The 22139-nt window shown below is 38.5% G+C and overlaps 1 protein-coding gene across 1 annotated transcript in view; it reads right to left on the bottom strand.

Annotated features, from left to right (window-relative positions):
* Positions 1-250: 250 nt before the first annotated feature.
* The window catches only part of LOC143041064 (uncharacterized), a 154801-nt gene continuing 132912 nt past the window's right edge, over positions 251-22139 (bottom strand). Inside the window, exons 7-8 of the mRNA XM_076212719.1 lie at positions 17261-17326; positions 251-275 (exon numbers count right to left, since the gene is read on the bottom strand). Of these exons, the coding sequence (XP_076068834.1) occupies positions 266-275; positions 17261-17326 (76 nt within the window). The 3' untranslated portion in view covers positions 251-265. The remainder of the gene's footprint in view (positions 276-17260; positions 17327-22139) is intronic.

Here is a 22139-nt window from a genome sequence, read left to right on the forward strand (position 1 = left end):
ATTTTTTCTTTTTTATACCTTCAAATCTCCATTTATTGGATTTTCATATATAGGGGATTCCCTGTATTTATTTTGAATAAATAACACCAGATCATAAAGTATTCACATTTAAAAGCTAGAATATGGTTATGCACAAAATGCGCAAAAATACATCTAAATTTCATGCATCCAACTGGCTGTTTTTTATTCATGTTTGACTTCATTACTTGTAGTAAGCCTGACAGTAGTAGAATGCCACCTCCTTGAATTTGTTTCCTGAATCAGGTCATTCACACCTGCAATATAAATCATTAACATTGTTGAAAATGTGTTATTGATAACCAATTATGTGCATAATTCTTTTTATGGTAAATCCAGGTTCACATGATGAAAACAGTCAAAAATAGATTGACCAATTATATTCACCATTATAAACAGTCACTTAGGGTACATATTACTATGGGTTTCCAGTGCTGCTAACCAGTTGCTAGGAATGGAATAGGTTCACATTTAGCAGGTAGTAACCTATCAAATGCCTTCTTTTATCCAAGTATACACACTCCACCATAACCTTTCTCCTACAGCACATCAGCTCCCCTTGAATAAAGGATTAGCAGGTTTCATATACATGGTCTTCTGTTCTAAAACCTAATTGGTTTTCTGCTAGATTGTTCTTCTCTTCAGGATGTTTAACATGTCTTTTTTTATAGTTCTTTCACATAATTTGATTAATTGTTGCCTCAAGTTTCACAAAGTGGAAAATCCAGTCCAACAGTGGCTTGCAACAGTCCTTGGGATCTCCCACAAATCTCCTCAAGAAGAATCTTTGGACTGTTGTCTGTGTTGTATGAATGTGGGACTGTTTCTCTGTTACCAGCTGAAAGTAGTAGGGGGAGAGGAGCAGTTGTGGTTGTCAGTTGCATGTAAGAAATATAGTTCAAGTTGGTTGGGAGAGACCTTGAGCTCAGTCCATAGACTGAGTGTCAGCCTCTTGATGAAGCTGAGGGGGGTGACAGGTTTTGAAAATGGGCAGTTTCAATGTCTATCTTGCAGGACCACCACATTCAGGTGCCTGTCATTAGTCTCTCCACATAGCCTAGTCATTATGTGGGTCAGGGATGTGTGTCTGTAGTTTAATGGTCTCTGCATTCCTTTAGTATCCCATTTGAAATTCCATGAAGCCCCCCAGAGCTTTTCTTATATCCAATTTTTCCAATAATTTCTATACTTCTTTTACTTTCACATTTATTTGTTACAGACATAACTGTTTACACCTCTTCTCTAATAAATAATTTTTATTTCATTCACTTCTCAGTTGTAACTATTATGGAATAAATTGATAGTAGTAGTGAATAAAAGCTTAGTTACTGCCTTGCTCCCTGGTGTTGTTGGGTTTCATAGAAAACAGGGCTTCAGGGGGTGTAGATTTCAGTTGGCCTAACCCTGGGATGTCTCCTCCATCAAGGGTTGTCTCTTGTGGAAACAACCCTGTGAGAAGGATCAACAGGAGGGAACTTGCTACATGTCTATATAACCATAGGTGATGTTCATGAATTATGCTGGTAACTGGCTTATATTGAGTTACAGTAAAGTCTTTGGTTTGATATGAAGTTATTGCATATATATCCCATGATTCTTTGAAGGCACTTAATACCAAAGACAATGAGATGCCCCTTCAAGTCAGTATTCAATGTTCATGTCTCATAACAATACAGCAAGACTGGGAACACAAGCAACTTGAAGATTCAAATCTTAGTCTTCCTTTATAAATAATGACAATGCCACATACTATGGTTAAGCAAGCCCATAATACCATGGTGAATTTAGTCCTTCAAAGTACTTCCTGACATGACACACCACTGTTATGCACTAGTTTTGCAACATTAAGTTTTATTAAGCTTTATTTATTAAACTAATTGATACTTAAAATAAAAATTTATTGCATCCATTGTATTATTCAAAGCAATAACAAATTATCCCATAACCAATGGAGTTTGGAAAAAGTAAAAATAGAATATCAGGACAATATGAAATTGGTACAAAGGAAGTAAAATTTTAGCTCGGAAAAGGATCTAGGAGTAATTATTAACAAAGACATATCACCAGACAAGCATATTAATAGAATAGTTGGAGAAACCTACAATTTACTAATGGTGAAGAAAATATTAGTCACACTGATAAGACCAAGACTGGAGTAATGACAAAGATGGCACCAACACTTTCAAAATTTGTCATATGAACAAAGATTGTCCAAATTGGAACTATCAACCCTGGAACAAATGAGAGAAAGAGGAGATCTACTTGCCATTTACAGGATCATGAAAGGCATGGAAGTCCTTGACAGAAGATTTATTAAAGTGGGATAAAAGAAAAACAAGAGGACATGAAAAGAAACTCAAAAAGGACAGTTATAGATGAGATCTGAAAAAGAATAGTTTCCCACACAGAGAGGTGGATGTCTGGAACAAACTGGACAAGGAAACAGTGTGTGCAAAAATCATACAAGAATTTAAGAACAAACTAGATGCTGAAAGATACAAAGATGGGTCACTATGAGCATAGTTCCCTTCCCGTATAATACAACTAGGTAAACTAGGTAAATACAGATGGCCTGATAATTATAACCTATCATAGTAACCACAAAATAGCAGCTAAAAATATCAAAGCCTACTTAGACAAACTAGAACAATGGGCCAAAAATAATTAGATAAAAGACTAACCCCGAAAATCATCAATAACATTGCTCACCCAAGACAACCATGATTCTAAAAGAAATAACAGTGAAATTAAATAGCCAAACCTTTCTAAGATTCTAGGCCTCACTTATGATACTCATATGACCTTAAAAAATAAATAAATAAATAAATTTCCACAAGTAAACCCACCATACTGAAAACATACATACATATACCAAAGACTTTTCCCCCCTTACATGGGAGGTAGCCAAAAAACAAAGGCATAGAAACCACTCCCACCCATTTCATCCGCTATATACTCCACTCCCCTCTACCCTTTTCCCTCCCTCTTATCTTGACACCTCTTGGATGATGGGTCATCCCTGCATCTTGTCCATTGCCCTGGATCAGAAGCAGTGTCACAAGACACAGCACACTGAAAACACAGCACCTTATTCCACACTGCCCTACACTCCCCCTGTCTAGACAATAACACAAAATTTCTTCTCTGAATGAGTTATTGGCTGAATCATTAGTTGTGGCTATTTACTAGGGGGGCATGAGTCTCCAATGAGAGAGACTGGGCAATGGATTAATCTGATTCATACTTCTTGCACAGACCATGTAATGAAAAGCTCTTTGAGTATCTATGAAATTTAAGAATTATTCTATTTCCCTTCATTTCCAACTTTTCTTGATGTGAAATTCTGTAGAGTGAGTGACATAGGGGTTTCATGTGAGGCATTTTCAGTTTCCAAATGTTATATTTCATCGGGGTGATGATTTGTTTCAACTTTAGATCATTTATATGGAGACAATTTTATATTAATTTTGCTATTCAATGTTTCAAACAAGATTTATATAATGATTGATATTTAATTTTTGTGAGGAAGACAGCAATTCAAAGATACAATAAATGAAGTTCTCAAAGGCTTTGCTTGACACCGTCCATACAGTTAGCTACTAGCTATTTGGTTTTTGTACCTAGGTCATAGTTTCAGAAAGTTTTTATCTTATCTGTCAGTGTGATACAACTGAAGTCCTTCTTCCCTCCTCTCAACAGCTCATCAACAACCCTACTACTACATGGTTTGATGGGCCAAGACCAACTTTGGCACAATCAGTGTCCTCTGCAGTGTCAAGTCGCTATCCAAAAGACCTCCAGTGTCCATACTGTCCCATGGCTTTCAGCTTCAAGTCACATCTGGATCGACATGTGCCAAAGCACACTGGAGAGAAGAAGTTTGTCTGTCAGCACTGCTCAGAGCGCTTTGCTCGCAAAGACTCTCTAACATATCATCTGCGTAAACATATGTGATCTTCACAAGTCTTGATGTGTGTGAAAATTGAATTTCTTCTAATGTATTTGTTACCTGTAATACACTTAACTGTATTAGTAATTATTTTATCCTTTGATATTAACCTTTGCTGACAGTGGAACTAAAATCTGTTGCAACTTAAGAGGGCATGAGGTATAATAGGAAATATGTATGTTAAGAAAATATATAAATAAAATAAGATATATAAACCAATAAAGTACTTTGCCACAATGTCTTTTTCATTACATCATGTGCTTAGTTAATTTTGTCAAATGTATATAGCACTGTCTACTTGTATGAAAGTGCTCAATAAGCCCATTTATGGTTTGCTTTTAAGATTATATGATTTGGTTATGGATGAATGTATTAATTTGTATGAACTTATTATGCATGTGTTCATGAAATCATCCTTACTAGGACAAAATATAGTATTATTCAATTTACACAACAGATACACTCCTAGAGTCATCATGTAATGCAATTTTTGTGCAAAGTGAAGTTAATTTTTATGTAAGAATACATAATAAGGGTGTTGCATTCCTCATATTTTTGTAAGTTATGTGGTTTAAGTTTCTGGGTCACAATTTTTTTTTTTCTATCATAAAAAAATATATATTATTTGTACTATTATACACATGATCACAAGCATATTCTTAATTTATAGTTACCTAAGGGTAGTGAATGAGACAGTAATAAAAATTTCAGTTAAGTATTCATATTTTTTAACATTTCTAGACCTTAGAATGCCAAAACTAAAAAATAATAATAATATTATTTTTGGAATGAGGAAAGAGACTTTTCAAGTTGACCTGATGCCACACATTCTGATTATGCAACTGGAAACCTTATCTCCAGAGAATGAACAAAAATGGATTCACTGATGTGAGACACCTTGTGACACCTGTGAGAATTAAACCTGCTGTATGTAGAATTGGAATAATAAATATCACATTATTCTAAATAAGCCATGTAAAATGTATTCTTTACATTGTGTTATTCCAAAATCAGATCATTTAAACACTCAAATTCAAGAAGTACCTGCATTTAGAAAAAATACAAAAGAATATCACTTCTTTAGCTGTTCTTATTGAAGTTATAATTATAGTACTTTAGCCATAAAAGCTTCATGTATTCAATTACTAGGAATAATTATATTGATATTTGTATGGTGAGAAGAGATCTGTTGATACATGTCTTTACATGAGAGGAACTATATCATAATAAAGTATTTTCCCTCTCCACAGCTGCTCAACCATCATCAACAGCAGCAACAGGGAAGGCTATGGCAGGTTCCAGTTTCAAATCCATCCCCACCCAAGACATCTAGTAGTAAGATGTATATGTGTCCTTATTGCCCTATGTCCTTCAGTTTTCCCTCACATTTGGACCGTCACATGCCCAAACATACTGGAGAGAAAAACTTTGTGTGTCCACACTGTTCTGACCGCTTTGCAAGGAAAGACACTCTTGATAAACATCTAAGAAAGCATGCAAAATAAAATATTTAGGGCTTGCAGCATTCTCTGCATCCTATTATAGGAATTTGTCATGAATACATATTGTGCTTGCCAAAATAATACAACCCCCAACCTCATGCAGCAAGAAAAAGGGGAAAATATATATTCATAATTGTTGAATGCATATGGTATAATACAATACAATATACTAAAGTATAATACAATACAAAAGATTGGCTACAAAATAGGATGAGAGAATCATACGAGAGGTACAAAGGAAAGAAAAGAGAAGTAAAGTATAAGATAAAGGAGGCAAAGAGGAGAGCAGATTTTGAAAGTAATAAAAAGATATTTTACTTACATACATACATATACCAAAGGCTTTTTCCCCCCTTACATGGGAAAGAAATTAAGAGAGGAAGAGGAGGCAAATCAAGTAAGGAAGAAAAGGTAAAAGGTGCAGATGGAGAGATGACAATGGAAAAGAAGGCAAGGTATTTTGGAAAGAAATTAAGAGAGGAAGAGGAGGCGAAATAAGGAAGAAAAGGTAAAAGGTGCAGATGGAGAGATGACAATGGAAGAGAAGGCAATAAGAGGAAGATGGGCAAAGCATTTTAGGGAGTCGCTAAATGTAAAGGAGGATAGAGAGGGAAAGGTAGTTGCAGTGGGTAATGCTAAGAAATGACAATAATGAGTGTCTAAAATGGAGGAGAAATAAGGAAAGATGAGGTGAAGGCAGTTGTTAAGATGATGAGAGCAGGTAAGGCACCTGGGTTGGATGGGTGTTCTGCAGAATGTCTAAAAAAAAAAAGGAGGTACAGTGATGATGGACTGGCTGCTGAAGTTATTCAATGTTTGTCTAAAAGGGAGTAGAGTGCCAGAGGACTGGAGGAGTGCCTGTATAGTTCCACTTTGCATGGGAAAAGGGGACAAGTGTGAGTGTAGTAGTTTCAGAGGGATCAGTTCAAGAGTAGTTGGGAAGGCTTATGGGAGGTTTTTGATTGAGAGGATTAGGAGAGAAACAGAGGCAGTAATAGGTGAGGAACAGTGGATCAGATTTTTGTGGTAAGACATATGTGAGAAAGCTTTAGGAAAAGGTAAGGATGGGATGTTTTTTGGGCCTTTGTGGATCTGGAAAAGGCTTATGACAGGGTAGACAGGAAGGCACTGTGGGAGGTATTGCAGATATATGGGATAGGAAGAAAGCTTTTAAGGGTGGTCAAGAGTTTTTACAAGAGTAGTAGAGCTTGTGTTAGAATTAGAAATGGAGAGAGTGAGTGGTTTGATGTAAAGGTGGGACTACGCTGTGTCACCATGGCTGTTCAATTTATATATGGATGGGGTGGTGCAAGGGTAATGAGTCAGGGATTGGAGATGGTTAAAAGAATTGGAGAAAAGTGGGAGATAAGCCAGCTGTTGTTTGCTAATGACGCTGCACTTGTAGTAAGTTCATAGGAGGTCTTGAGGAAGTTAGTGACAGAATTTGGGAAGGTGTACAAAAGATGGAAGTTGAAGATAAATGTGGGTAAAAGTAAGGTGATGAGATGTACAAGGGGAGAAAGTGGCAGCAGACTGGAAGTGAGTATTAAGGGAGAGAGACTGGAGGATGTGGATAGTTTTAGATATATGGATGCGAATGTGGCTGGAAAGGGAGGAGTGGAGATAGTTAGAATGTAGATTGAGAGAATGAAGAAAATGCCTTGGGGGATTAAAAAGTGTAATGAGAAATAGGCATTTGGGAATGGATACTAAGAGGAGATTGTATGAAGGAATAATTGTGCTGACAGCACTGTATGAGGCAGAAACATGGAACATAAGAGAGGAGTTTTAATGTGTTTGAGATGAAGTACCCAAGAAGTATGATAGGGGTTACTAGGCTGGATAGAGTGAGAAACAAGGTGAGGAGGAGAATGGGGGTGGAAAGGGAGTTGGGAGATAGGGCTGATGAAAGAGTATTGGGATGGTTTGGACACATGGAAAGAATGAGTGAAGAAAGATTAGTAAAAGAGGTGGAAGGCAGAGGTGGAGGGAGTGAGCATGATGGGCAACCAAGGATGAGATGGATGGATGGAGTAAAAGGGGCATTGGGAAAGAAGGGAATGTCTGTTGAGGAAGGATGGGAGAGGACAGAAGATGGGGTGAATGGAGAATGGTTGTGTATGGATGATACTGCGATGCATGAATGGGAGTGGGTGGGGGATGGAGGGTGAGGGAGTATGTGTGAAAAAATAATTTGAAGCAGCCTGAAAGGATTTCTCCCCATCTTCTCTTTTTCTGCATGAGGGAACAGAGATGGGGGGTTGCCAATTTAACAAAGTGGCCTTGCTATGGATGTGCTGTGTCTTGCAACACTGTTTGTGATCCAGGGCAGTGGGTGAGATGCAGGGATGATTCATCATCCAGGAGGAGCCAAGACAAGAAAGGGGGAGGGTGACGAATGGGAGTGGAGAATGTGGGGATGGAATAGGTGGGAGTGGATTTTATGCCTTTGTTTTTTTGGCTACCTCTCTTGTAAGGGGGAAAAAACCTTTGGTATATGTATGTATAATACAATACACACCAAAACTCCTTTTTCCCATTATAAAGCACACACACAAATACACATACTCATCCAAACCCATTCATTGCCTCTCTCATCTGAACATCCTGTGGATGAAGGATCATTCCTATCACACACCATATAGCTTCATGTCAAAAGCAATACAGCAAGACACAGCACCTTACATCAGTGCTCAACAGCTGGATCTGGTTCACTGTTTCATTACATGGCGACTCCTGTCCTCATCCACTCCAAAAGTTTGCTGAGCAAATGAGAAGAATATCCCTTCAGGCTGTCATTCCTTCATTTACACTCTTCCAAGAGCCCAAGATCTCTCTCTATCAACTTGAACTATATTTCTTACACATGACTGATTACCACAACTGCTCCTCTCCCCTTACCACTTTCAGCTGGTGACATAGAAACCATCCCACACTCATCAACAGATGTTCTGTATGCATCCAATGCCTCCTTTGCCCTGTCTATTCATCTCATTCTTGGTCTTCCTCTTAAGTTCACTTCATCCACTTTTGCTTTCCACACTCTTTTTAACATTCTTCCCTCATTCTCTCCATATGTCCAAGCCAACTTAGCATTCCTTGATCTACCCTTTCTAAAATCTCTCTTTCCACCCCTGACAGGCACTCCATGTGCATCCAATGCTTCCTTTATCCTATCCATCTATTTCATTCTTAGTCTTCTGCTCAAAGTCTTTTCATCTAATTTTGCATTCAACACTCTAGTCTTTTCTTACTTATTCTTTTCATAAGCCCTGACCGCCTTAGCACTCTTTGGTCTACCCTTTCCAAAAGCTTTCTTTCCACCCCTGTTCTTTGTTTCACCTTCACATTTCTCAATCTAGCCATCCTTGTAATGCTTAACATATTTCTCATGCATTTAATTTTATACTCATTCAAGCTCTTCCCTTCTGCCTTCTTTAAATTCAGTCTTTGTTTTGTAGAATGCTGAGGGTTTAACTATTCCTTCTTAAAACCTTCTCTGTGAATCCATCCCCAGACACCAATTTCTCATAACACTTTTCATTCCTCCCAGACTTTTACTTGCCTTCTTTATTCTATAATTCATCTCCATATCTACCCCTCCATTCACTACCACAAATGACCCTCCAGCCTCTCAACCTTCAAATTCACATCCAATCTGCCACCATCATAACTCTTTGTACATCTCATCACCTTATTTTTCCCTACATTTATCTTCAAATTTCTTCTCAAACACACCATTTCAAACTCATTCACCAACTACTTTAGTCTCTCAGAATCAATCACAAGGGCAGTGTAATCTACAAACAATACCTGACCCACTTACTTCCCTCCACTTTTACTCACTTCTGCATAGTATTCTTGCATTTACCTCCTGTACTACCTCATCTATGTACACATTGAACAATCATGGCTATATCACACAATGCAGCCCCACCTTCCCATAAAACCACTCTTGCCATTCCTGACCCTCACACATTACTATTAACATAAAAACTTTTTACCCCCTTCAACAGATTTTCCCCATCTCATACATCTGCAACACACTCCACAAGGCCTCTGTGTCAACTCTGTCATATGTTTTCTCCAAGTCTACAAAAGTCCAAAAAGACATCCTTACCTTTCATCAAAAACTTGTATATCTGTATTACTATAAATAGTCTGTGCACACTCTTCCTCTCCTAAACTCATACTCCTCTTCCTTAGTTATTCCCTCCATTCCCCTCCTAGTCCTTTCAATGAACACTGCCTTACTATTCTATATACCTTGGACTTCTTCCTCCTTATAAGAGAGGTCAAGTCAAAGGTATGCACCCACTCCCATCCATTCCACTCCCATCCACCACCCTTGTTGCCCTATCATCTTAGCTCCTCGTGGAGGAAGGGTCATCACTGTCTCCTTCCCACTGACCAGGTCAGAAGCAATGCAGCAAAACACAGTGCATTCCTTACTAACTACACTTAAGACTGATCCTTCTAAAACTACTTCATACTTGTCCTCTTCCCCTCGTGGCGTGGAATTATATATTATGTACTCCTTAAATATGTGTGCTGGTGTCATAGTCAGAAATGTACTGGTCTTGCATTCACTTATTTGTTGGTTTGAATCCTACATTGCTCTCTGATTCCCAGCTGTGACTGTTACCTGCTCCAACAGTCCAAGCACATAGTGCAGATGTGACGTTTTCAGCTGTAGCTACAGGTTGTTCTTAATCTATGTATGTTTAGTAAGTAAAGAGATAGGTGAGTGTGTGGTGAAGTGGAAGGAGGTTTCTTCAAGGTTAATGTGGATGAATGTGAAACTGGGAAGGGTGATGTGTATCTTTGTAAGTGCATATGGGCCTGGAAGTGAGAAGAGTGTAGATGAAAGGGAGGCTTTTTGGATAGATTTAAATGAGTGCATAGAGGATTTAGGAAGAAATGTCAGTGTAGTCGTATTGGGAGATCTCAATGCTAGAGTAGGAGATGAACCAATAGACAGAATGGTTGGGAAGTGTGGATTACATACACATACATACATATACCAAGGATTTTTCCCCCTTACAAGGGAGGTAGCCAAAAAGAAAAAGGCATAAAATCATTCCCACCCATTCCATCCCTGAATATATTCCACACCCCTCCACCCTCCCTCTAATCTTAGCACCTCCTGGATGACGGGTCATCCCTGCATCCTGTCCACCGCCCTGGGTCAGAAGCAGTGTCGCAAGATACAGCACATCCACCGCAAGGCTGCTCATTAAATCGGCGACCCCCCCCCCTCTCCGTCCCCCCATGTATAAAAAGGAGAAGACGGGGAGAAAACCCTTTGGGCTGCGTCAAATTTTGCTCACACATACTACCTCACCCCCCATCCCCCCACCCATTCCACCTCATGCATCACAACATCATCTATATACAACCATTCTCCATTCACCCCTGTCTTCTGTCCTCTCCCGTCCTTCCTCAACAGACATTCCCCTCTTCCCCAAAGCCCCCTTCACCCCATCCATCCACCTCATCCTAGGACGTCCCCTCATGTTCACTCCCTCCACATCTGCCTTCCATACCTCTTTTACTAGTCTTTCTTCACTCATTCTTTCCATGTGTCCAAACCATCCTAATACTCTTTCATCAACCCTATCTCCCAACTCCCTTTCAACCCCTATTCTCCTCCTCACCTCCTCATTTCTCACTCTATCTAGCCTAGTAACCCCCATCATACTTCTCAGACACCTCATCTCAAACACATTCAAACTCCTTCTCTCTTCCTCTCGTATGTTCCATGTTTCTGCCCCATACAGTGCTGTTGGCACAATCACTCCTTCATACAGTCTCCTCTTAGCATTCATTCCCAAATGTCTATTCCTCATTACACTCTTTAATCCACCAAGGCATTTACTCGCTTCTCTCAATCTACATTCTACCTCCACCTTCACTCCACCTTTTCCTGCCACATTTGCACCCAAGTATCTAAAACTATCCACTTCCTCCAGTCGCTCTCCCTTAATGCTCACTTCCAGTCTACTGCCACTTTCACCCCTTGTACATCTCATCACCTTACTTTTACCCACATTTATCTTTAGCTTTCTTCTATCACATACTCTGCCAAACTCTGTCACCAACTTCCTCAATCCCTCCTCCGATCCTGCCACAAGTGCAGTGTCGTCAGCAAACAACAGCTGGCTCACCTCCCACTTTTCTCCATTTTCTTTAACCATCTCCAATCCCTAACCCACTACCCTTGCATTTACCTCTTGCACTACCCCATCCATGTATAAGTTGAACAGCCAGGGCGACATAACGCATCCTTGACGAAGTCCCACCTTTAACTCGAACCACTCACTCTCTCCTTTTCCTCCTCTTCCTCTCTTAATTTCTTTCCAAAACATCTTTTCATTACTTTCAAAATTTTCTGTCATACTCTTACCCCATTTCACATCTGCTCTCCTCATTGCCTCCTTTACCTTTTGCTTTACTTCTCTTTTCTTTTCTTTGTACCTCTCATATGACTCCCTCGTCCTATTTTGTAACCAATCTGTGAAAGCTCGTTTCTTCTCTTCTACAACCTTCTTTGTTTCCTCATCCCACCATTCACTACCCCTCCTTCTATTTCCTCCTATCCTTCTTGTTCCACACACCATCCTTGCACACTTTGTGACTCCTTGAACCATCCCCATTCCTCCTCCACACCTAGCTCTACTCTATCCTTCACTCCCTCCCACTCCTCCTTCAGCTTCTTCTTGTACTCCTTTTCCTTTTCCTTTTCATTTAAATAGTTCACTCTAAGCACCTCCCTACCTTTTGTCCCTTTCCTCTTTCTCCATCTATCCTCCACTCCCAACTTACCTTCCACCAAAAAATAATCTGATATTCCCCCACCCTCTCCCCTTAGCACATGTACATCCTTAACTCTTCCTATCATAATCCTATTTACCACTACATAATCCATTAATGCTCTATCTACCACCCTTCCATCCACCACCCTCTCCCATGTGTAGTACCAGGAAAAAATCATAGCAGAGAATTTACCTAGTATTATATGGGAAGGGAAGTATGCTTGTGGTAACCCATCTTTGTATCTTTCAGTATCAAGTTTTTTCTTAAAATCTTGAATAGTGTTTGCACATACTGTTTCTTTATCTAAATTATTCCAGGTATCCATTACTCTGTGTGGGAAGCTATTTTTTTTTTTTTTCAGATCTCTTCTATAGTTATCCTTTTTTGAGTTTCTTTTTGTGTCCTCTTGTTTTTCCATTGTCACATTTTAGTAAATCATTCCTATCTAGGATTTCCATCCCTTTCATGATTCTATAGTCAGCAGATTTCCTCTTTCTCTTCTTTGTTCCAGAGTTGGTAATTCCAGTTTGGATAATCTTTGTATGTTAATTTGGAAACAGTTGGTGCCAACTTTGTCGCTACTCTTTGTATTCTTTCTAATTTCTTTATATTCTTTTTAGTACTGGGTGCCCATAGTGTTGCTGTGTACTCTAGTTTTGATCTTATTAGTGTAATTAATATTTTTTTAATCATTTCCTCATCCAAGTAGTCAAATGCCACTTTCATTGAAGGTTTCTCCGACTATTTTATTGATGTGTTTGTCTGGTGTCATGTCTTTGCTGATTAGTACTCCAAGGTCTCTTTCCGAGTTCACTTTTTTATTTCATCTTCACCAATTTTATTTCTTGATATTCTGTTTTTACTTTTTCCAAACTCCATTATACTACATTTTTTGCCATTGAAGTTCACCTCCCACTTTCGAGTCCATTTCCAGATTTTGTCCAGGTCTAACTGTAATGATTCACAATCCTCCTCTGTTCTTACTTTCTTTAGTATTTTTGCGTCATCTGCAAAGAAATTCATATAACACTCTACTCCTTCATCCATGTCGTTTATATATATGGCAAACATGATTGGAGCCAGTACCGAACCTTGCGGGACACCACTTATCATTTCTTCCCGATTCGAGTATTTATCTCCAATTACTACCCTCATTTTTCTCCCAGTTAGGAAGTCCTCCATCCATTCCAATAATTTTCCTCTGATGCCACCTATTGATTCTATTTTTCTTATTAGTTTCTTATTAGTTTCTTGTGTGGTACCTTTATTGCCAAATAAAGTCTATCTATATCTATCTATCTATCTAGTAGGTCTAGAAAGGCACAGTGCCCATCCATCCCTCTCTTATACTATTTCTATTAGTCTCAAATAGAAGCAGATCAGGTTTGTTGTACATGATCTTCCTTGTCTAAATCCAAATTTATTTGTATTCATTATAGTTTTTTCTTCCAGATGCACCCATCTATTTTTGATAACCTTTTCATAGTTTCTTTTTTCTTCCCTGTGTATTTTTACATATGCATTTCTAAGTTTGATGTATATTTGCCATTTGCTAATTTTTTTTTTTTTCCATCTTTTCCATGCTTTGTCTCTTCTATCTTTAGTTTCACTACACTTTTTGTTATACCAACACTTTATGTATACCCATTTTTGTTTCTTCTTTGGTATATATTTATCTGTTCCCTCCTTGTATTTTTCTTTTAATATGTTCCATTTCTCTTCCATCTTTCTTCATTTAAATTTTTTTCCTAGTTCGCATTTTGAAAAAATTGTCTAAGTTTTTCGAAGTCCATTTTGTTGTACATTAGTCTTCCTTTTTCATGTTTCTCATTTCTTCTCACATCAATTTGTTCTTTTAGTTTGAACTCTATTAGTATGTGGTCACTCTTCCCAATTGGTGTCTTGTATTCCATTTTATCCACGATTTCAGGCTCTGATGTGAATATTAAATCTAGTCTTGATGGTTCTTCATTGTTTCTATATCTGGTATTTTCCTTCACCCATTGAGTCAATGTGTATTCAATGGTCATATCCAGTAGAATATTTCCCCAAAGTTCCTCTCCACCTTTTACTGTCATTTCTTCCCAACATATTTCCTTTGAGTTAAAGTCACCCATAATTACTATGTTTCCTCCTTTCAATATTCAATTAATGCATTATTTGTGACTTCCAGTAATTTGGAATGATCACTATCAGTCCAAGCCTGTCTTTTTGGGGGCACATATACAGTATTACTATAAATTTTCTATTTTTCATATTTCTGTTTTCAAATTTAATCATAATCAATTCCATGTTATTTTTTCCATCTGTTATCTTTGTCACATTTAAACCTTTCTTAGTCAAAAACATGACTCCTCCACCCTGTTTCTCTGTTCTATTTTTTGCCCAATAGGTGTATAGACCTTGTCCCACAGTATTTGATGGTAGTGGACCTTTTAATTGTCTCCACAATTCCCATTATGTCTGGTTTCTCTATTAACAGATAGTTGTTTAATTTGTTTAGTCCTGAAATCATACCATCTATGTTTGTATATGTTATTTTTATTTTTTATTTTCGTCTCTTTTTTGGTTTATGTTTCTTTTTTTTTATGTACCATTTTCTCAGCCTCAGGTCCAGTACTCTCCAAAAACACTCATTTTTTTCGGTCTCTGTTCTTCTCTCGTGTTTTTCATTTGCTTCATTTCTAAGTGCCTTTTCTTTTTCTATTTCCTCATTGCTCATTTCCTTTTTTATCCATATATTTTTATAATTTTCACTATTTGCTAGCTTTGCTGCTTTTGATAGTACCTCTTCAGCTATCATTCGAGTCTTTAGTTTGATTTTTAGTGGCCTATAGTGTTTTTCTCTAGAGTATTGTCCCTATGCACCTCCTTGGTATGTTTGTCCAATTCTTGTCCCTCTTCTTCAAGCTCTTTCAGAATTTCCTTTGCAATTTCTTTCTCTTTTGCTCTTTGGTATTTGTATACATTATGTTTTTTTTTAATACCATAAACTACAATGCACTTTTTTATTCACTCTGTCTCTTACCCAGTTGTCTTTTCTTTAATTTAATTACCATTTCTCATTTTCTTCTACCTGTTGTACTATTTCTTTAAATGTTATTTTCTGATTTTCATGTTCTTGTTTCCACAGATTTTTTATGTCTAGGAAATCTTTCTCCTTAATTGTTTCTCCCAATATTTTGGTCACTGCTTGTATTTGTTTTTTGACCTCTTTTTTTCACTTCCTCATTTTTGTTTGTGTCTTCATTTTTCTTTCTTTTCTTATCACTTCTGATCATACTTAGTTCACTTTTTAGGTCATTAAGCTCTCTGTTCATTTCTTCATTAGCTTTTTGTAGATTGTTCATTTCTCTGTGCATTGCTCTATAATCAGTTCTTAAATTTATTAGTTCCTCCATCAAGTCATTAATGCCTTGATTTCTTAGTACACTGCTATACGTAGTTTCTCTTTCTACATCTAAACCTTTACCTAATAGTCCTCTTTCTCTTTGAAACCTTGAAAAAACATTGTGTTTGAGATGAAATGTCTAAGAGGTATGGTAGGGGTTACAAGGTTGGATAGAATGAAAAATGAGGAGAAGAGCAGGAGTGGAAAAGAAGATGGTGTATAGGCTGATGTAAGATTATTGGGATAGTTTGGACATATGGGAAGAATGAGTGATGAAAGATTAGTAAAAGAGGTGTGGAAGGTAAAGGTGAAGGGAGTGAACTTGAGGGGAAGTCCATATATCAAGGACCTGACAGCAAAAATCAACAAGAAAACTAGTCTACTTAAATCCATTGTAAGCACTGACTTTGGACAACTGGAACAAACTCTAATAACCATCTTTAAGCAATTCATAAAAACCACCTGTGTCTACATCACTACAGCATGGGTCCCAACAATCAGTAAGATGAACCCTAACAACTTACAAACACTACAGAAGGAACACTAAGAGTAATAACAGGATGCACCAAAACCACCCCAATTAGATACCTATCTACAGAGACCAAAATAATCTTCATAGGACACTGCATGAAAATGACGGGAACACAATTCTATTCCAGAACCCTTAACACAACACACCTATTTTTTACTTTCTGGTAAAGTTGGAAGGTGCTTAAAAGCTATAGTTGACCAAAAATGCGGTGAGGTAATGGGGTAAAGAGTGGGAAAGAGATGTTTAATCCAGTAGAGTGTGGGCAGGAAGAGTGGAAGAGATATTGATGCTACCAGGATGCATGCCATATGGTCTCAGTGGTGTGGATCACTCGAGCAAGTGTGACCAGCCAGGCATGAACTATGCATGGTACCTGATTGTGTAAATTACAGAAAGTACTAGATTTTCTTAATCATGCTCTTTAAGAAATATACAATTCAAAGTCATGCAATTCTAGGAAAACCTGTACTTTCCTGATAGTTCTGAATGAACTGGCATGAAAGATTTTCAGCAAGATAAAACTTCAGCTCACACTGTAATTAAAAAAAAAAAAAAGTGTTGTTAATTGGGTAGAATGTCAAATGTTATTTAGATGTGACTGGCCAGGCAACAGCCCAGATTTAGATTCTGTTGAAAATTTGTGGTACCTAAATTGGGATCTGCAGGAGCATGGCATAAGCTTGTTTCCAAAACTCAAAGCGGCCATGAAGGAGTCAGACTTGAAAATTTAGCCCTTTCTTTTTCCAGACATTTGACAGTGGTATTTTTTTTTTTTTTTTCAAGGATGAGGGGGATTGTTACATTGTTTTGGTGAGCACTATATTCATTCACTCTTCAATTTAATGGACAAAAGGGGGGAGCATCCATTTGATGTATATATATATATATATATATATATATATATATATATATATATATATATATATATATATAAATATATATTATATACATATATATATATATATATATATATATATATATATATATATATATATATACAGTATATATATAGTAAATTAAATATATTTAATATAATCTAATATAAGACTTACTGGGGATTGTAGAGATGGGTTCTTGATATATTCTGAGTCACAGGATTTTGTCCATTCCTCCAAAATCTGTTAAATAGGGATCTCTTAAATCATGGGCTGAGTTTACTATCATACCAGGTATGATTTGTTTTTCTTTTTCAAATAGAAATCTATAGCTGATAATGAGTAATTGTTTCTTGTTATAGTGGAAGGAAATTATTAACTATCTCAATATATTTAATATTGATAAAATCCCCCTTGGCTGTTATGTCTTTGCCTTTACTGCCATTTTTTACCTCTGGGATTATACAATTCTGAAACAAATTTAAATATCAAGTGTGATTTTTTCATGGGTTACCATCATGAATATGTAGAATGACCAACTAAAGTGAATAGTTTTGTAATATAAGGTTTTATATAATGAGTATTAATGGTATGAAGGATATACTGTTTTAAAATCTGTTACTTTGGTGAAGTATTTCCTACTATCTTCATTACTTTTATGACATTCCTTATATCATAAGAGACCAAATTAAATTTTAACAAGGTTTTATTGCCTTTTCTTACCCAATTAGCCCTTGCTATATATACTGGATTTGATAATAGTATAAAGTATATATATTATATATATATATATATATATATATATATATATATATATATATATATATATATACACACACACACAAATACATATATTTATATATATATATACATACAGTAATATGAATATATATGTATGTATATACATATATATTTATAAATATATATGTATATATATATATATATATATGTACAGGTAGTCGTCGACTTACGACCTATGCGACTTACGACTGATCGACTTTACGACCACGAGATAGTGCAATAATATTTAACATTTAATAGAGTAATAGAATTGCAATGTTATGTCTGGCAGCGCAGAACAATTACTCCGCACGCCGCGAGACGCTAGTACGATAGTTTTGGCAGGCTGCCGACAGCGTCAGCATCCCAGCCAGCTAAATATTCTTTCAATTTTTTGTTTGAAGTAAAATCTTTCCTAATTTTGCATTGCATTTTGTATTTTTGTATTTCTATATGTTTTGCAATTAATAAAATGTAACAATATTTTTTTATGCCTAGGCTAGTTTGTCGATAACAGTATGTTCGGTACAGTACGTAAACGGAAAGAATGTGTTTTGAAATTTAAAAAAAAATCCTAATTTTGCCTTGCATTTTGTATTTTTATATGTTTTGCAATTAATAAAATGTAACAGTAAAACTTTTTTATGCCTAGTCTGTTGTCGATAACAATATGTTCGGTACAGCATTTTGTATTTTTATGTTTTGCGATTAATAAAATGTAACAGTAAACTTTGTTTATGCCTAGTCTGTTGTCGATAACAATATTTTCGGTACAGTACGTAAACGAAAAGAATGTGTTTTGAAATAAAAAAAAAAATGTCCGAATTTTGCCTTGCAATGATTTTATTGTAACCAACAAAAAAGTATTTGTAGGTCAAAGATAACAGGACTTTATTCAGTATGCGTAGGCCTAGGCTACGTTTCCTAACGAAAATTATAAAAAAAAGTTAATGAATATTAAACAACGTAGCTCAAAGATAATAAGATTTTATTCAGTATGCATACGTTTCTTAAAGAAAGTCTGATGGTAAAATAATAAAAAGGTTAGAAAATACTCGTACAGTATTAGATATTATAGGTCAAAGATGATAGGATTTTATTCAGTATGCTTATGCCTAGGCTACGTTTCCCAAAGAAAATCAGATAAAATTATAAAAAGGTTAAGAAATACTATACAACATAGTTCAAAGATGCTAAGATTATTTCAGTATGCTAAATATAATATACAATATATATATACAGTAACAAAAATATTTAAAGGGTAATATATACTGTATATATATATATATATATATAAAGACCGACTTACGACCTGTCTGTCAGAACCGAACTCGGTCGTAAGTCGACGACCTATATATATATATATATATATGTATGTATATATATGTATGTATATATATATATATATATATATATATATAATGATATATATATATATATATATTTATATATATATATATATATATATATATATATATATATATATATATGTATATCATGACAGGTTTAAGAATGGTAAGAGTGGAAAGACACGAGTGAGAACAAGAGACTTTATTCCTGACCGGTTTCGCCTTGAGGCTTCTTCAGAGGTAATATTTACTGAGAATGAATACATAGGTATTTGTAGGGCAGTTATGGTTTATGAGGGACGCTGGGTGGGATTCCGTGTGTTGCTAGGCTTGGTGGTCATGTGGGGTCAGGTGTGAGGTGGGTGGATGTATTTGTTTGTTATGTGAGGACATTTGTCTCATGGCGTATTTGGCGGCATGTTTTGCAATCTTGATATCTCCTGTTCTGTTGTTGATGCAATCGTTGGTGTTTATGTATATTGCTTCTAGAGTCTTTCTTTGTGGTTTGTTTAGATTTTCATGTAAAATGTTTGCTTGGTTCCATTGAGGTAAATGTTGTTTATCGTCTATGTGGTTTACCCAGGCGTTTGTTGTGCGGTGGTGACGGATATCGGCCTTTTGTTCATGTATGCGTTTGTTTAATCCCCTGTATGTTTCACCATAATAGGCAAGGTTGCATCCCGAGCAGGGGATTTTGTATATGATACTGTCTGGTTGAGTGGGATTTTGTCTGTTATTTGTGAAGTCGCGTATTTATCGTCCTTTGTCTGATATTACTGTGACGCCATTGGATTGGGGATAATGGACGGATGAAAGTCTTACCGAGACGCCCCATTTCTTGAAGAACTCGGCCATTTCTTCACTGGCCAGATTCATCCCACCGTCTATCGATATTTGCTGTGGGGGCCCCCCAGCAGGTGAAGTACCTCCTCAGTTGCGTCTTGATTCGGTTGGATGAGGTGCCATTGGGAAAGTGGGCCAGTTCCAGCCAGCCTGTCAGCCTGTCCGCGTACGCCATGTACATGTGGCCCTGGTGCTGGAACATGTCTGCCACTGTACATTGGAACGGGTATTCAGGGGGAGGGGTTACGATGCATATTTCAGCCGGTAAGGACGGGGCGAGGGCCTCGCACTCCTCACAAGACCGCCTGTGATGCTGGAGGTCGCCCTCTATCCCTGGCCAGTAGACCGCCTGCCTGGCCCTACGGAGCATGGAGTCGACGCCCTGATGGCCCGCGTGCAGGTTAGCTGCTACTCGTTAGCGGAGAGCTTCGGGGATGACGAGGCGGATGCATCCCTGGTCGAACGTATATGTCACGACATCTGTCGCGACGGCCAGTCTCTCTCTAACCCCATAGAAGGGGCGAAGGCAAGCCACTTCTTGTGATTTATTAGGGTGCCAGTCGCCAGCGGTGACCTTCGCTAATAGCATCTGGGTCTGCGGCAACGGCCTCTCTGACTCGCTCTTCGTCCACCACGAATTCTTTTTGCGTGATTGCAGCCGAGACTGTGGCAGCTACTGTTGCAGCTAGGTCCTCGTCGAGGTCGATGTCGGTCCTGCTGGGCACAGCCCTGAGTACGGGGTAGCGTGATGAGCAATCCGCAGCGGAATTACATTTTCCGGGTAGGTACTTCACTTGGAACTTGAAGTGTTGGGTCCTCTCCTTGAGCCTAAGGAGGCGAGGGTTTGCTATGTCCGCCAGGGCCCGATCCCCCAGTAGCTTAGTCAGGGGGCGGTGGTCTGTGACGACGATGAGGTTGGGGTACCCGAGGAGGAACAGCCTCGCTTTCTGCAGGCACCATGCAACGGCGAGGGCCTCCCTCTCCACCGCAGAGTAGTCCGACTCGGCGGGGATGAGATAGCGGCTGCCACACAGCGCGAGGCGCCAGCCCCCTTTGCAACAGAAGGGTGTGTCGGCGGATGAGTACCCGCAGTATTGCTGAAGGAAAACAAATCCGATGCCCTCCTTGCTCCAGTCGGTGATGGCGGCCGTGGGGCGGGACTTATCGAAGTATGCCAGGCCGTCCCTGGCGAGTTAGCAGATGATGTCCTGGGCCTGGTGGAACTTGGTACGGAGTTACTCGTCCCAGTAGACGTACTTGCCAGATGGCTTCTTCAGGAGCTCCCGGAATGCGTTCATGACGGGAGCAGTGGCGAGGAATGGTGCCAGCTGATTTACGAATCCGTACCAAGCTCTGATGTCGGTGATGGTGGGCTGGGGCGATATAAGGAAGTTTCTGATGGCTGCTAGTCGATCTTCCGTGGGTTTGTACTTCTCCAAACCTGAACCCTACGAAGTCCACCTCTCTCTTGGCGAATTAGAATTTCTCCGGTTTAAGTGTGATACCCTTAGCCGCGCAGGTTTCTAGGAAGTCGTAGACGTGCCAAAATGCGTCCTCGATGCCGATGTCGTACAACAGGGTGTCACCCACGCATTTGTGCTTCCTCATTATCTCTTGTATGGCGTCGTCGAACCGCTTCGTGTATGCATCACTAGCAGAGCAGTGGCCCATAGGGGTGCGGCGATACCTGTACCTACCCCATGGCGTGATGAAAGTAGTGAGGTTGCGGCTGTCCGGGTGGAGCTCCACCTGGTGGCATCCCCAGTGTGCATCCACTACCGACTTGTATGAGTGCTTGGGAATGTCGGATACCATATCGAAGGGTGGGGGTGTGTGGTGAGTCTTCCGTAGGCATGCTGCGTTGAGCCGCTGAAAGTCGACGGTGCGGGGGGGTTGACCAGACTTCTTGGTCACCACCACCATCCGGGCGCACCATTCGGTGGGCAGTCCAGCCGGAACAGGCTCAATGCTCCCGCACCTCACATCTTCGTCGAGTTGTGCTTTTACCTCTGCTTCCCAGTGTTTCGGCATTAATACCGGTGTGTGGCACGCGTAGGGAGTGGCTCCGGGGGCCAGGCGGATTC

Source organism: Oratosquilla oratoria, chromosome 30 (assembly GCF_046742065.1).
Source record: "Oratosquilla oratoria isolate Oo_2021 chromosome 30, ASM4674206v1, whole genome shotgun sequence".
Classification (NCBI taxonomy): Eukaryota; Metazoa; Arthropoda; class Malacostraca; order Stomatopoda; family Squillidae; genus Oratosquilla; species Oratosquilla oratoria.